The sequence below is a fragment of the Corvus moneduloides genome, chromosome 8 (genome assembly GCF_009650955.1).
Source record: "Corvus moneduloides isolate bCorMon1 chromosome 8, bCorMon1.pri, whole genome shotgun sequence".
Taxonomy (NCBI): Eukaryota; Metazoa; Chordata; class Aves; order Passeriformes; family Corvidae; genus Corvus; species Corvus moneduloides.
The window spans coordinates 13,082,313-13,097,388 of NC_045483.1; the positions used below are offsets into that span (position 1 = coordinate 13,082,313).

The following is a 15,076-nucleotide window of genomic DNA, read 5'->3' on the forward strand; positions in this document are numbered from 1 at the left end:
GCCCAGGTGTTTGCAGAGAGAGCAGTGGGTCAAGCCAGGCTCACAGGGTGGGCCCTGGGAAGATGGCACAGTGGCCAGTCCTACGACTATCCTGTCTTGTCTGCAGCAGCCACTGGTGTAGGAACAGGACAGACTCTGGGGCATTCCACAGGAGCAGGGGTAAGTGACACCTCCCCTCAAAGGCAGGTGATCCCTCTGCCCCCTGCAGAAACAGCCAAGCCCCAGTGCAGTTTTGTAGGGAAGGAGATGTCCCCTTGTCTCCACACAGCCACAGCACCACATCTACCCAGCCAGGCTAGAACTGCTGCCTAGAAGAAAATCATCAGGCAATTCAGAAAAAGATAATCTTTAATTTATGAAATGGAGAATCATTCTCAAACTTGGTTAGAAGTTGCACAAATAACTTATGATTGAACCATTAAGAACTACAGCAGCCTCATGGCAGGAATGTCTTGGTCCAACACAGAAGGCAGCCATGTCCTGAGGCAAGATGGTAGGTTGGTGGGCTGAGACCCCAGAGGGAACCTGGCACTAAACAAAGAACATCCCTCAAAGTGCAATTCCAAATGCTGCCTGCCAAGCCCCCCTCCTGCAGCAGGCAGGCGAAGGCTTTGGCACATCCCTTCTGCCTGCCCCCAAACATCACAGGGATTGAGGAGTCACCTTGCCTCAGGGGCCCCTTTGGTGATTACCTGTCCCTCGACTCCCAGTCGAAACCAGGGAGACCAAAGCACCTGCTCTCCTTGTTCCCTGGCTTAGGGCTTGGGCACTGTTTCAAGTGCTGAGGAGCTGAGGTGTCTGCCCCTCGCCACCAGGGTGAAATCCCAACCCTGTGATTGCCCAGTACTGTGTCAGACAGGCTCCAAAGAGGAATCGAAGGCACAAAGGCAACACCTGGTGTCTCCTCCAGGCTTGTGCTCTCCTGCAGGCTGCCTCACCAGGTCACCTGGGATGGCCCTGGGCAGGGAGGCACTTCTAGCAGCTGGATTAGGGGTTGGTTCCCTGACTTTGCTCAGAATGGGAGGGAGCTCAGGGTACAGCTGGGCTGTGGAGAGGAGGGATCAATGGCATGCAATGGGATGATACAGCTCAAGGCTCTGAACTCAGTTCAGCCCACCACCTTTCCCAGGCCAGCAACAACACCCTCTACAAGGCCACAGAGGAGGGAACCTCATAAAACAGCACACTCAGCATCCTAGCTGTGCAGGATCTTGTCCTGGGAACAACAAATGCTTAAGAGTGGATTTGGTCCAAAAACCACAGCACTGTATGTGGGAGGGTTGTACCAGTTACTGGGAAAGGCCTTCAAGGTCCTCTCATCCCTGATCCTGTTTGGCAATCATTCCCTTGGTCACTTGGTCCCTCAGGAGCCTCCCACTCCACTCCCCAAGGCTGCAAGGCTCTAGCAAGGAAGAACTCCCTGTGCAGTTTCCTCCTGCTCAGCTAGAGAGGCTGTGGCTCCCCAGAGCCGTGGCCAGGGCAGAGAAGTGCATTGGGGATGTGTCTGTTTCTAGCACCTGCAACCCAGCACCTCCTTGCTGGAATGAGCAGCTCTCTGCTCCCTGGGACAGGCTGGAATAAAATGTTCTTGCTCCTGAGATTAAGTGATCTATCCCAGGCCCCTCACATGCTGAACTTCTCTGCCTTCCCCAGTGACCACCACCTGGAATGAGTAAACACTGGCATCACAGCATTTCACAGCTGAACGGTGAACATCAGGCTCTCTCAGCCCACCATCCCTGCCCTTTGCCTGCCCTCCAGCAGCACCCTGGGGGGCTCAGGCACCCTTAGATTGTTTTGATATCTGGCGCTTGGCCTTGTGTCAGGCTCTGCCGCTGAGCCTTCACCATCTGCAGCCGCTTCCCGTGCAGGCTGAACTGTGACCAGCTGAGGAGCTGCAGCAGCGCACACGTGATGGGCACGAAGACGAGGAGGTAAAAGCAGCCCTGGCGAAGAGTTGGCTCCAAGGCCGCAGCAGACTCCAGCTTTGGCTGGGCACTCACCACGTTGTTTAGGGGGTTGCGCTGGAAGATGTCGTAGCCTGGTGTCAGAGAAGAGTGTGAGAATGGGGACAGTCGAGATGGACCTCTGCCCATTCTCTTTGAGTGACTGGCCGTGGAGAGGCAGAGACCAGGCACAGGTTAGCAACTGAAGAGCCCTCTGCACCCACCCAGGGCACAGGACACTGAACTCACAGGTCTACCCTGTCCTGCTCTGCTGCTTTCCCCAGGAGCATCCTTACCTGTGTACGCACAAAGCAGCCAGGTGCCGATCAGAGGGGCGAAGGTCTGGCCTGGCTTGGTGACCAGAGCCACCATCCCAAAGAGCAGGGCTGAGGCTGCCTGCTTCCTACGGTTCAGGACTAGATCCTCATCCACCAAGTCAGTGACCACCAGGTTGAGTAACTTACAGGTCCCTTCTGTGAACACGCGGTTGCTGCAGAACAACAGGCAAAGTACTGAATAGGGGTACCAAGAAATGACAGGAAAACGTGACAGATCAGAAAAAATGGCAAGGGTGAGAAAGGTTTCCCCACACTTGAAATAAGAATTTCAGAAACCCTGGTTACAGGAGAGGAACGCCACTATCAATCAGCCTTTGTACCCTGCAGTGACACCTCGGATCAGTCCTGACCTGTCACACAGACAGGCTTGGGGACAGGACACACTGGGCCTGTGGCTCACAGGCAGCTGCAGCACACACCGAGGGCTGCAGAGGAGGAGATGAGCACTAAGCAGCTGGCAAAGGCAGCTGCAGGCTGCCAGCAGCCCTGCTGGTCTATGACCTCCTGAGTATCACTGCCTTCCTTGCTCTGCAGTGGGACAGCCTGTGAATTCTGCAGTGACCCTGCCCCCTGTTCCCTGCCTTCCACTCCTCTCCTTAAAACACGGACAACTCATTTTGCTTCCCAGGAGGCAGAGGGCAGGGGAAGTGACCACTGCTTGCCTACCTGGCAATGAAGATGCAGAGCAGATACACCTGATCAGGTCCTGCCAGGAGCATGACAACACTCAGAGCCAGCTTCAGGAAGAAGAGTCCTCGCACCACAGCGTAAACCCCACAGCGGCGGCAGAGCGACAGGAAGTAGAGGTTGTTGAGATGGGGGGCAATGTAGGAAACACCTGAGCAGAGAGAGAGGCACAAACAGCTAGATGGAGTTTCAGTTTCCACCATGCCCCCAGACACGACACTGAGAAAGACAGCAAGGTTGGCTACTGCCAGCAGAACAATACAGAGTAGCTCCCCTGCACATACAGAAGGCTGCAGCAGATTTATTCCGTGGCTTTGTGGCACAGCACACACTTTCCTACAGAGGGAGACCTTCTTCCATCAACCTCATGGACAGGAAGGAGGAAAAGACTTGCCCAGTGTCATGCAGAGGCTTTGACTCAGCTCTGGAGCAGAAATAAGAGGGACAGGACTGCCTGACCGGACCTGGCCTGCACAGAACCCTCCCAGGGTAACTCTAGGACCAATGCCCACATATCTGTGGCATCTTGGAAATGGTCCACATGCTGCAGAAGAGATAAAATTCAGGGCTGTGTTCTCTGCTGCATCCTGGGAACACTATCTGCAGCCTCTAGTGCTCAGAGCAATACCTCTCTGGAGTCTGGTGTCCAGCACACCAGGCTTGTCCTTACTAGAAAAGCCTCCAAGTTAGTTCTGTGGCCAGGGAGGAAAACTCAGAGGTCCCAGGGAAGCATGTGGGGTGCGTGCATGTGTGAATTTCACAGCCCAGAGTCCTGCATGTGAGCGCACCTCTACCCAGATGGAGTTTGGGAAGAGCAAACCCAGACTCAGGCCAGGTCTTACCTAACTCACCTGCTCCCCCCAGTCCCACCTGAGACTCACCGAGCAGGAAGGATCCAGTAGAGACAGAGATCTGGTCTGACAGCAGGTGCTCCAGGAACAGAGGGAAGAAGTTGCTGTTAAAATGGCAGTGAAAAACCTGTGAAGGCAGCATGCAGACGAGCTGGTCAGCAGGAACAGCAGTGAGAAAGAACAGAAAAAGCTAACAGCCCTCTGGGCGCTGTTGTCCTAGGAGCCCCATGCCAGGGGATCATGCAGGATGGGCCTGGAGTACTTCAGCAGAGCAAGACCTTGGCTGTGGCATTTCTGACACTGCTGGCTGAGATTGGAAAGCTGCAATGCCATCAGCCATGCCCACTGCATGCCCGGGGTCAGCCCCACTGCCCAGCTGTACAACACAGTGCTTCTGGGACAGACAGGGCCAGCAGATGACAGCAGTGACCACAAGGCTTTGGGGGAGACAGTGGCATGGCAGAAGGGAGGAGGCAGCTGGCAAGTAGACATTGGTAAGGCAGCGAGGCTTGAACACAAAGATGCAGACCAGCATCAAGAGCCTGCCTGAGGGGAACTGAGGGATCCCCAGGGAGCCATGATTCCAGCACACAAAGCTGGGCAGGCTGCCGGCATTTGGTAGTAATCACTGAAGAGGATGAAGAACAGAAATGGTAAAAGCCAGTTGGGAGGTGGATCCAGCTGGACAGTGAGAAGAGTGACGTGAGCCTCAGGAAAACGGAAAGGGAAAGGAGACTGTGCTGATAGCCATGCCAGCAAACAGCACTCCTGAACTCATCCCCTCTGTGAGCCAAGCCCTGGGCTTCTGCACCCCATATGGGCTGCACAGAGCTCAGTCAGCCCCCATAACCCAGCCTACGCTGCAGAGAGAGGAAGAAGCATCCCACAGCTTGCTCAGGAAATATCCTTGGTCACAAGCAGGGAGAGTGGCTACCAGCTGCTGAATCAGCCAGCATGTGCAGGAGGCTCCAAGAGCAAGTGGGTGCTGGAAACATCTTTGCCCTTCCTGGGGAACTCACATACTGCTGAATCACCATCTCAAACAGCCAGAGCCAGTGCTCACCCTCTGAATTGCAGCGTGTCACTTCTGTGCCTACCTGGATGAGATTCATGCAGACAAACCAGAGGAAGTTGCGATGCCGGGAGAGCTGCTGGAGATACTCTGCCAGGGTGATCCTCTTCTCCTGGGGGACGGAATGTTTCTCAATGTACAGCCTAAAGAAAAAGGAGGGATAAAAAGCAACCATAAATCCCTCACAGCAAGCAGGACAGAGTCCCCAGCTCTCCCCGTGTAGATGCAGAGCTGTCTCTCCTCAGCTCCCATCCCAACCTTTTGTCTTCCTGGACCAATCAAAACAGTGGAGTCTACAACAGTGATTGCTTAATGCTAGTAAGAAGCACAGGCAACACGTGTTGCAACAAAGAACATCTGTCTTAACACAAAATTCACATTTCTGTCCATAAATGCATTCTCATCTTATTAGCCATTCCACTACACATATGTTCCTCTTCCAGGTCCCTGCAGTCAGCTCACCTGGCAGATCTCATCAGGATCTGCTGCTACTGCAGCATAATGCTGGCAGCTTATAACAGGAGATGACAAGTGAGGCAGCCCAAGGAAGGAGCTGAACAGGGAAAATCAGCTTGGTGTGGCCTACCAACAGCTCAGCCACTATCAGGCAGCTGAAGTGAATAACAGGGTGAGACATTCACTTGTCCAGCTCTGTAGGGCATGGGCAGTAATGTGGTCTCGCGCTCAAGCAGGAATGCTTTCATAAGCTGGTTCTGACATTTTACCACTCACAGGCCTCACTGGGTGCTCTAGACATGAACTCATTTCATGTTCCAAACACTGGATGGCCATACAGGGGGTCAGGCCTCTGCCTCCAGTTTGGACTAGGGGTGACACAAGACAGTTTTGTTCTGTTTTCAGAGGAGCCAGTGTGACAGCTGATCCTGAAAACTGTATCAATAGACAAGAATCTATGCCAGGCCTTTGTCCCTGCTGAGAATTGGTGACCCTTACTCTTTTAGGGTTGATTCCTGGTCCCATTTTGCCTTCCCATCAGCCTGAAACCGCTGGCGGAGCAGCTGCGTGGACAGGGTGAAACCAACAATGGAGCAGAGGGCCAGCAGGACGCAAAATATGCGAAAGGAAAAGAAGTCCTCCTTGTTCCACACTGCATAGGACATGAAGACAGACAGGGAGCCTATGGCACTGAAGAGGGAGCAGTAGAAGTTGAGGCTAGTCCTGTCTTTTGCTGAAACAGCCAGGTCTGCAAGCAAGGCGTTGTGATGGAGGTCGACCATGGTGAGAAAGCTGTCGTACATGCAAAGGCAAAGGAGGAACTGCAAACCAGGATGAGCCCAGGCAACCCAGAAAGCCAGGAAAGAAATGGCAAAGAGGGGGCCATTGTGGCTTAGTGCTCTGAGCCTCTTCAGAACTACTTCAGGAGAGGAAATCTCTGCTCCTGCCCTGCAACAGAAGAAGAAAAAAAATTTAGGTACCTGGACAAAATCCTGCATGATCACATATTCCTCCTCTCCAAGGAAGTCATGTAAGTGGCATACACACAAATACAGCTTTTGCTCAAGTAACAACCACCCCCATCAGGTACCTTCTCACCTAATGGTGAATATACTGAAAATATGGGTTTAAGAAGGCCAAAAGAAAAGAGATTTTTTTTTTTTCTCCAGAGCATTTCTCTCCCTGACAATGCTATACTGTCTGCACTTTGCACAATGTAAATGATTTTCATGAGTTTTTACTAGTTGCAGGAAGCCACGCCACAATTTTCATTAAAATGTTGACGTAAATACATGAGAAATGCTAATGGCCAACAATACAGAGCTGTCTTGCCTCAGCTCCTATCCTAGAGAGTTTGGGAACAACTGATATGAGGCATTCCATGTGGAAATAACTATACTTTCCCCCCTTGTGCCTCCCAAACCATGTACAGATACTCTCTAACACCCCATTAAGAGGCTTGCTCATACATCAGGGACTCAAGATTTTAGATGCCCACATTTTAGGTTCTGCACCACTCATGACTGTTAAAGGTTAGGGTCAGATCCACCCAATAGGTGTGTGACTTTCTCTGTACAGTCAAGTACTGAAACAACATTCATGAGCACTGAGCTTCAAAGATACCACGAAAAGGAGGTATTTAAGAGTTCCATGCCCAATAAATCATTCCATGCCATCATTTTAAAGGTGCCAATTTGACATCATCTTCCCCAGAGACTAAACAACTTCCCAGACTCTTGTGAAAGAGAACTTCACTTACTGCTGCGTGCTAAGGAACACTCGGTCACTCAGCCAGCCAAACAGAGGGTCATTGAGGCTGTTCCAGATCAGAAACACTGTCTGGGAAAGAAAACAGGATAGTGAAACAAACCACAGGACAGCTCAGTTCTGTCACCAAAGCAAGAAGTGCTGAGCTGGCACACTGAGCCACCAGCAGGAACTGTCCCAGCACACCTTCCCTGCCACATCACCATTGTAGGATGCCCCTGTTTGGGGTAACTGGCAGTGAAGCCACTGGTTTTCACTGCCTGTGAAACACCCCAACGTCCCCAGAGGAAAGGCAGTCTTAAGAACTCTCTGCATTTTCTATCCCTGCTTGTCCTATTTTTATGTAAGTGGGAAAAACTGAAAAGCCTAAGTTAGCACGTGGAAGGCTCCCTTGCTCCCTCTCCAAAAGGGAACACTGCTGTTATAACTAACAGTTTTCACATTTCTAGCAAGGAGCAATCTTGGTTTCAGAGTTTCCTACTTAAGAGCACAGAAGCCTATGGAAAAAAACTAACCTCTCCTATCCAAAACGACAGTTTATCAATCTTGTAAACAGAGACGAAGGTGTCCACATAGTACAGGAGGAACACGTTGTGCAAAATGGAAACAAAGAGCGACAGAGACCCGTAGATCACTGCAGTGGGCAAATGGAAAAGACAAGCCAGCAGTCGCAGCCCCATTTTGGTGCAGTCAGTATTCAGCTCCTTTGATCACCTCCATTTCAGGTGAGATGTCTTCTCCCAACACCTACTACATCTTTGCTGGGGCCAATCCATTGTTGCTCCTGCAGGAGAGAAAAAAATAAATAAAATAAAACAAAACCAGGTTAATTTTCTTAAATGAAGTAGAAGTTGAATCAAGTTCATTGGTAAATCTTTGTCTGCAGAAATCAGAATTCATATTGCTTTGAGGAGCTGTTCCAAAGTGGATTGGAGGGGATTTAAGAGACTAGAAGCTGTCTGCTGCACTAAAGCTGTTTCATTAAGCTGAAGCCAGGCTGTGGGCTCCTGGGGGTATGACTGTCTCCTCCTGAGCAGCCTGCCCTGTCCTTTACCCTGTAATGTTCTTTGTTATCCAGCAAGTAGACAATTAATCCAGCTCTTTAAAGGCAAGGTCACAGGAGGAATCAAGCTAGATAGCTGCAAACAAAAGCAGGCTTCAGAAAACACACCTAGTCACTGGTATTTTTAGGTACTAATGTAAATTTTTACCCAAATAAAAATGACAACAGCTGTGATGTAACCTCACACGTGCACACCGCTTTCCCCAAGCAGTCACAGCTGACTGCACCTGGGCTGGCTCAGACAAGAGTTATTTATGGCGAGCAGTGCTGCTGCTTTGTGGCATGAAGAGACACAACCAGAACACGACTGCAGCAGGCATGCTGCCACCATGCAATAAAAGTGACCATAAGTGCCTTAGCAGCTGTCCAGCTTGTCTTGGAGTGGCCTAAATCTTAGGACCATAGTCTGAAATAAAGATGCTTTGGCTGGACAGCAATATACACAGAAATAAAACACATGGACACAGCAGCCTCAGACCAGAACAAGACGCTGTATGTTCACAAGGGGCTGAATGTGAGAGGAGGATTCACCACACCTGCACTGACTGGAGCTCATGGCCAGGGGGTGGGGCCAGAAATGTTCTCTTGTGCTTTTCAGGCTGAGCCCTCTCTCACACTAAGTTGCTACAGACCAAAGGCACAAAACCACAAGGCACTTATGTGAGACACAAGGGTTTCTTAAATCAGTACAAGACAGCTCCTCCAGCCCATGCCATCATGAGAAGCCCTTTTCACAGCACACACACACGAAGGGTGACAACAAGGTTGTTATCCTGGTGCTCTCAAAAGCAAGATAAGGGGCTGTGTGTCACTCCTGCTTCAGCCCTCCAGGGTCTGCATTCACTCAACTCAGACACATCGTGGGGGCTTGCAAGGTGGGATAAGACTGAACACATAAGAAATAGGAACCAACGCACCACACCAGCCTCTTGGGCTTGCAACACCAGCTGCAGCAAGTCTAAGCAGAAAATCAAGCAGAAGAATAAACGTCTGGGTATGAAACCTGATGAAATGCCAGTCCGGTTCAGCATTTCCCCGAAGCCATGAGTCTGACCACTTCTAGGCGAGATTAGAAAAGCAAAAATAACCATCTGCTCTGCCTAGGCCAAGGAATTCCTCATAACTAGCTCCGAAGGAGCAGGAACAGCACTTGTTCCAATCAATTATATCACTAGATTGAAAAGGTATCTCGGCTCCACTCTCAGCCAAAGCACTAGACCTCAACTGGATCCAACTGCAGAGCCCTTGTGGAGCTCAGACACCATTCCGCATCCCTGCCAGGCCAAAACCCATGGCCAGATAAAAGGAAGACACTGCTTAGAAGGGAATTCAGCCTGACAATGAACCTTTATAGATGTAATTAAAGACAGACAAGCCTCAAGGGGAAACTTCATTTTGTATGGTCAAGAATTGGAAAGGAATCATGATATGTAAAGACAAAGGTTAAGAAGAAGGGAGAGTTAAGCCAACTGTCCCACAGGTAAGTTCTCTGTCTCTCACCAAGAGCCTTCTGTGGAGGACTGATTGAAGAGCAGATGAAGACATTACAGTGCTGGGCCCCCTCATGGAACTGTTGGGGACACAAGAACTGGGAACATTCACTGTAACTAGCAGGAAATCAGTTTAAAGCACACGAAAATATTTCTTTACCTGACAGGTAGTAAACACCTGACATTTGCTGCCAAAGGATATTAGTGAGCTGGGCAGCAGGTTCAAAGGATTAGACAAATTCATGGAAAACAGCTGTACACAAACAGCTACTAAAGGAAACGAGGCGGGGAAATCCGCCCCAGCAGCCCCAAGCCAGCTGTGCAGGCTGGGGGTGGACAAGTGGAAAGGCCACAGATGGTGCCCAGGCTCACATACTCTTCCCCTAAACAGCATCTCCTGCTGCCACCGTGGGGCAGGATGTGGGGAGAGACAGACCAACAATGTGATCCACTAGCGTGATTCTTATCCTGGGCTTGCCTTTGCTATCCAAAACCTGTTTGAAAGCAGAGCCCGCTCAAGCCTTGGTGTTAGTGCTGCACTTCACACTGTCCCCATCAAAGAGTGCTTCACTGAGCACATGTCGCACAAACCACAGCTGTTGAGCTTTCCAGAGACACCTCATTTTGTCATATATATGCTACAGCGCTGTTCAAAGAGAGTAAAGTTCCACTTTCTTTCCTTCTGCCCCCTCATCACTCCCTCACAGATGTGCAACCCCTCCAGCCAGCTGATATTTGCAAGTGATGTCACTTTTGCTAGTACAGCCATTAGGTCATTTGATAGATATTTTTCCCTCCCCATCTGCAAATGTGCAGTTAAGAAGAAACAAATCACAGTTCTCTGTAAAAAGCAGATTTTACTTCTACACCCAAAGCACTGTGTTATTTAAGCTTGCCACAGTGGTATTTTCATAACCTTTTCCTTAGGATGGAGAATTACTCATGGAGTATGTCAGAACTTTTCAACATGAGGCTGTAAGAAGTAATGGGAAAAGGAGCTGCAGGAGGGAATAGCTATCATTCATTGACGCTGAACTTCTAACACAGTCATAAAGCAACAAGCTCATAAATTAGAAAGCAATGAGTCTTTATTTGAGAAACTTCCTCCTCTGCATTTGACATCTGGCTCCTGCCAGTGACGTCCACAGATCTTATCTTCCTGAGGAGGATGTTGGAACACTGGCTACCAGGAAAGCACTGCTTTTGTTTGAGAGTGCTGGCATACAGCTGTGTCTGGAACACACCACAGCTTGGGGCTCACACATCTGCTCTAACTTCCTAGCCAGCTCACAGCTGGATTCACGAGTCCTCGTGTCCCATGGTGATTCAGCAATGCTTTGGCCTTACAACAAGGCTGAGCTCCAGCCTTCCACAGCTGAAGCCACTTGTACTGAGCCAGCAGCAGAGCCATACATGCGAATCTTGGCTCAAGCCAGCCTGTTAAGCAGGGCCAGATGATTTTTATGTGCTGAAATTGCTACTCAGCAACCTGAAACAGCCATCTGCAGACCTGACCACAGTATCAGGATGACTCTTGTATTCATTCTCCCCTGTGTGGGTAATGCAGGCTGCAATATCCCAAATAATAATTCAGGATATGTCTATGCTTGCTTGAGCTGCCACTACACCGCCTCTGCTGCATATTCTGGGTTTTGAGGGGGTTACTAACAGAGGGCCAAATACACCAGCTCTGTATCTCTGCAACTGCCACACAAAAAGTCCACCCAGCAGCTGGAAAAACCACCTGAGAGAAAACCCTATTTACAGACATTTGTCACAGCCAGACAGGACCGGGCTGCTGGCAGTCTAGCCCCATTCACAGGGAAGCTGGGCTGGAGCGGCACCTGTGAAAGAGCTGATGGCCTGTGACCTGTCCCAGCAAAACGCCTGGTGCTGGGCACATCAATTCCTCCCAGACCCTGCAAGTGACAGCCATGGATGTCTTTGTCTGGTCAGGCTTATCCATCAGTGATGAGCCCGTTTTGGGAGCGCAGACCAGGTTCTGCACACTCCTTCCCTCCCACGCATGGTACCCCAGGACAGCTCCACAACACAAGGCATCTCAGAGGGTCCTCAGCTCATGAAGCTACTTGGATTTTGGGAGAACTCTGTCAGTAAAATGAGAAATCCCTCCACAGAGGTATTTGAATGAATGAAATCAAAAGAGCCCCCACTTAAAAAAATCCCTGTCAAAATCCTATTTCTATCCCAGGAAAGCTCCTTCCTAGATACACACTCCACAAAATTTAGCCTCCTCTGACTAAACTTTGATCTTGTGCACCGTTTCAGAGGTGAATATAGATCCAAAGCTCTCAGTTTCTCCACTCCATACTTCTTCTAAAATCCTAACACCCTTGGATAATCCACTTAGTAACAAGGACTCTGGAGGGAACACTAAACAGAGTCCTGTGTGAAACATGAACAAACACTCCAACAGCAGGCTCCCAGCAGCCTGGTATCTGAAGGGTGAAGCAATGAAACCTTTGAAACCACCTGGATCAGGCACAGAAACATGACTGCAAGAGGCTATGAGGGTGTTTCCCAGTACTGTTTACCAATTCAACAATCACCGATGACCGTGTACTATGAGGTTAAGTAATACCCTTCTTATTACAAGCAGTCATGGGCTTCCATCGAGTGCTTCCATCACTCCTGCTGAGTTCATACATGCAAACAACTGCCACACAGACAATTAACACCTTGAACCAGCTGGTAGCTTCCATGGAGCTGTACTCCAGCTGAGCAATCTTGTTCAATCAGATGTCATTCCCTAACAAGAAAACAAGGCTTGTCAATAGAGATAACTGGGCAGATCTCATAGCCTTGGAACTTGGTGAGGCTTTTACCTTAACAACACGCGATGTCCCGTGTCTAAACAACTCAATGTTTTACAGTGTAAAGGAGGAGCGTTAGATGTATTTAAAAAATTGTTCTCCATTATTTGCTGTCAATATAAGCGCTAATCCTGTAGAGGACCTCACAGCACTAGGATGGGAACCATTGCCAGGTAACTCTGGCCTCAAATTACAAATCTAGAAGTAAATATGAAATCATCATTGAATACAACCCCCAGGAGTTGGTTCAAAGGAGCTGAGATTACTGCACAGATACTGCCTGTTCTTTATTAGGACTTAACAGGAAGCACCAGGTGAGAAGCAACTTTTACCACTCTGGCAAGTGCAGCCACCAGGAGTTTCTGCCACACATCTTCCCGGGGACACGGAGTCTCTTCACCCATACAAACATCCCAAAGCCACCGTCCCCCCGCAGGGCCCCAGCCGCCGCCACGAGGCCACACGCCACTGACTGAAGGGCTGGAAGAAGCCCAGCTGCCGAGGCCACCAGGGATCTCTGGGGCGTTTATGGCTGGAAAGCACAGCACTGGGTCACCAACTGCAGCCGCTGACGTCCCACGTGCAGGACAGGAGCACAGGGAGCCAGGCAACGCCTGCAGAGTCAGGCTGGAGATGGGGACACCGTGACTTTGGACGTGCCCAAGTAGCGCTGCCATCCCCTGTGCCCCATGCACAAGGGCCCTCCACGCTACAGGGAGGCCTGGCAGCCCTGGTAGAGGAAGGGGTGGCCGGGCAGGGCCAGTGCCATCCTTCCCTAGCGGGTTCTCCAGAGGCACTGCCACCCTTCCCTGGCGGGCTCTCCCGCAGGCTCCACGGCAGTGGGTTGAAGCCTGCCAGGTGAGGGGAAGGTGTAACAGGGACACCAGAGACCCGCTGCACACTCCAGGAGAAGAGGGCAATGCCAGAGCCGCCTCTCCCTGCCAGGAGCCAAACCCCGACCGGCTACCAGGGCTAAGCCCCCTGCCCACGGGCACTGACACCAGAGTGCGAAGTCACCCCCCAGCCCAAAGTAGGATCGCCCACGATAATGAAGGGAAGTACCCGCCAGGGCTCTACCACTGCAGGGAAGGGGGAAACCCCCACCCTGCAAAGGCGGCCCACTAGGGGGTAGTGTCTCTCCCACCGTACCCGAACCACCTTATTACTGAGCGGAGAGGGGGCCCCCGCCCCACCACACTACAGGCAGGGAGACAAACCGGGGCCAGCGATAAGGCGGGAGAGACGCTCGGCGCCTCCTACCTGCGTCCGGTACCAGCGCTCCCCCGCCGCTCCGCGGTCGCACGGCACAGTCGCGCATGCGCACCCCCCCAGCCCCGCCCCGCGGCCATTTTGCGTCCTGGCAAGTGAAGCCGCCGGCACCTCCCGGCAGCCATCGCGCGTGAGGGCACCCGGGTCCCTTATTTGCATAGCCCCGCCCCCAGCCGCAGGAGCCTCTCTGGCCGGGGGACGGCGCCTTCTCTATGGTCCGTCCGCCCGTCGCCATGGAAACGCAGCCGGGCGGGGGACGCAAGCGCTTAGAGTCAGGGGAATCGTGGAATCATCAAGGAATCGGCGATGGTGGACAAGATCTTCAAGTTCATCCAGTCCACGCGCCAGCCCAGCGCCACCACTGTTACCCCCAAGCCACTAAACCATATCACCCAGTGCCAGATCCACTTGAAAACCCCCAGGGATGGCAACTCCACCAGCCGGGCAACCAATTCCAATGCCTGATAACTCGAACAGTGAAACAAAAATTTTCTCATATTTAATCTGAATCTCCACTGTCCCAGCTTGAGGCCATTTCTTATGTCCCTCTCAGTGCAGGCACGCAGAAAAGACCTGCCCCCACCATCACAGCCTGCTGTCAGGGGCTGTCAAGAGCGGTGACGTCCCCCCTGAGCCTCCTCTTCTCCAAGGAGCGTGAGCCAAGCTGCACAATGACACAGCGGAAACAAAAAAATATACATGGCTGCTTGGGCAGGTGGGGCAGTAATCCAGCAAATATCCTGGCTGTGGTCTTACCAATCAACTACTTACATTTCTCTCCCACGAATAATTTCCATTCATCCTGTGTACTTCAGAAACTACGGACTATCATTGTCCATTACCATTTAAGATCTCTCTGTGGGCCTTTCTCTCAAAGAAGCAGCTCCTGTGTTCAGCATATGGATCACCTTCCATCTCTCACTGCAACAGTTGCTCCCATTCCGCCGTTCTCAAATTTCACCAGGGGAAATTTCACCACGAAAAATTGAGGCAAAAGCCAATTGCCATGTACAGAGAGATATTACGGCACCCTATTACTTTCCAATGTTTTTGCACATTAGACTTACTGGTAGCTTCTGAAGCAGGTCATTTTTATAAATTCCTAGAAGCCAGGCAACTAATTGTAATCAACATGGTTTGTAATTAAAGAGTGATTTGTAGGTATTTAGCCTCAGCTATTGAGATCACGTGCAGCAGAACAAGGCATAGGATACCAATCAAAGAATAATTTAGTTTGGAAAAGACCTCTAAGGCCATGGAATCCCTAAGCATGCCCAAGGAGTTGCGCCGATGCTGCTGTTGT

At 50.9% G+C, this 15,076-nt stretch overlaps 1 protein-coding gene across 2 annotated transcripts; it reads right to left on the reverse strand.

Moving 5' to 3' along the window:
• Positions 1-330: 330 nt before the first annotated feature.
• On the reverse strand, positions 331-13,841 carry MFSD13A (major facilitator superfamily domain containing 13A). Of its 2 annotated transcripts, none has more exons than XM_032115801.1 (9): positions 13,765-13,841; positions 7,633-7,901; positions 7,110-7,189; positions 5,849-6,298; positions 4,920-5,037; positions 3,853-3,949; positions 2,951-3,122; positions 2,243-2,436; positions 331-2,041 (listed from the first exon to the last, which is right to left on the reverse strand). In XM_032115801.1, exons 2-9 carry the CDS (start codon positions 7,795-7,797, stop codon positions 1,788-1,790), a joined length of 1,530 nt encoding a protein of 509 aa, XP_031971692.1. In that variant the 5' UTR covers positions 7,798-7,901; positions 13,765-13,841; the 3' UTR covers positions 331-1,787. The 2 variants fall into 2 exon arrangements, with proteins under 2 accessions (XP_031971692.1, XP_031971693.1); XM_032115802.1 differs by lacking the exon at positions 13,765-13,841 and adding an exon at positions 8,172-8,195.
• Between the last annotated feature and the right edge of the window lie 1,235 nt (positions 13,842-15,076).

Bases quoted from the DNA above. Each gene is read 5' to 3' on its own strand.
- MFSD13A (XM_032115801.1), bottom strand. From the start codon at position 7,797: ATGGGGCTGCGACTGCTGGCTTGTCTTTTCCATTTGCCCACTGCAGTG. The intron at 6,299-7,109 runs GTAAGTGAAGTT...CTTCTGTTGCAG, and splicing joins GTGTTCCTTAGCACGCAGCA to GGCAGGAGCAGAGATTTCCT. The intron at 2,437-2,950 runs GTAGGCAAGCAG...GTTGTTCTGCAG, and splicing joins CTCTGCATCTTCATTGCCAG to CAACCGCGTGTTCACAGAAG.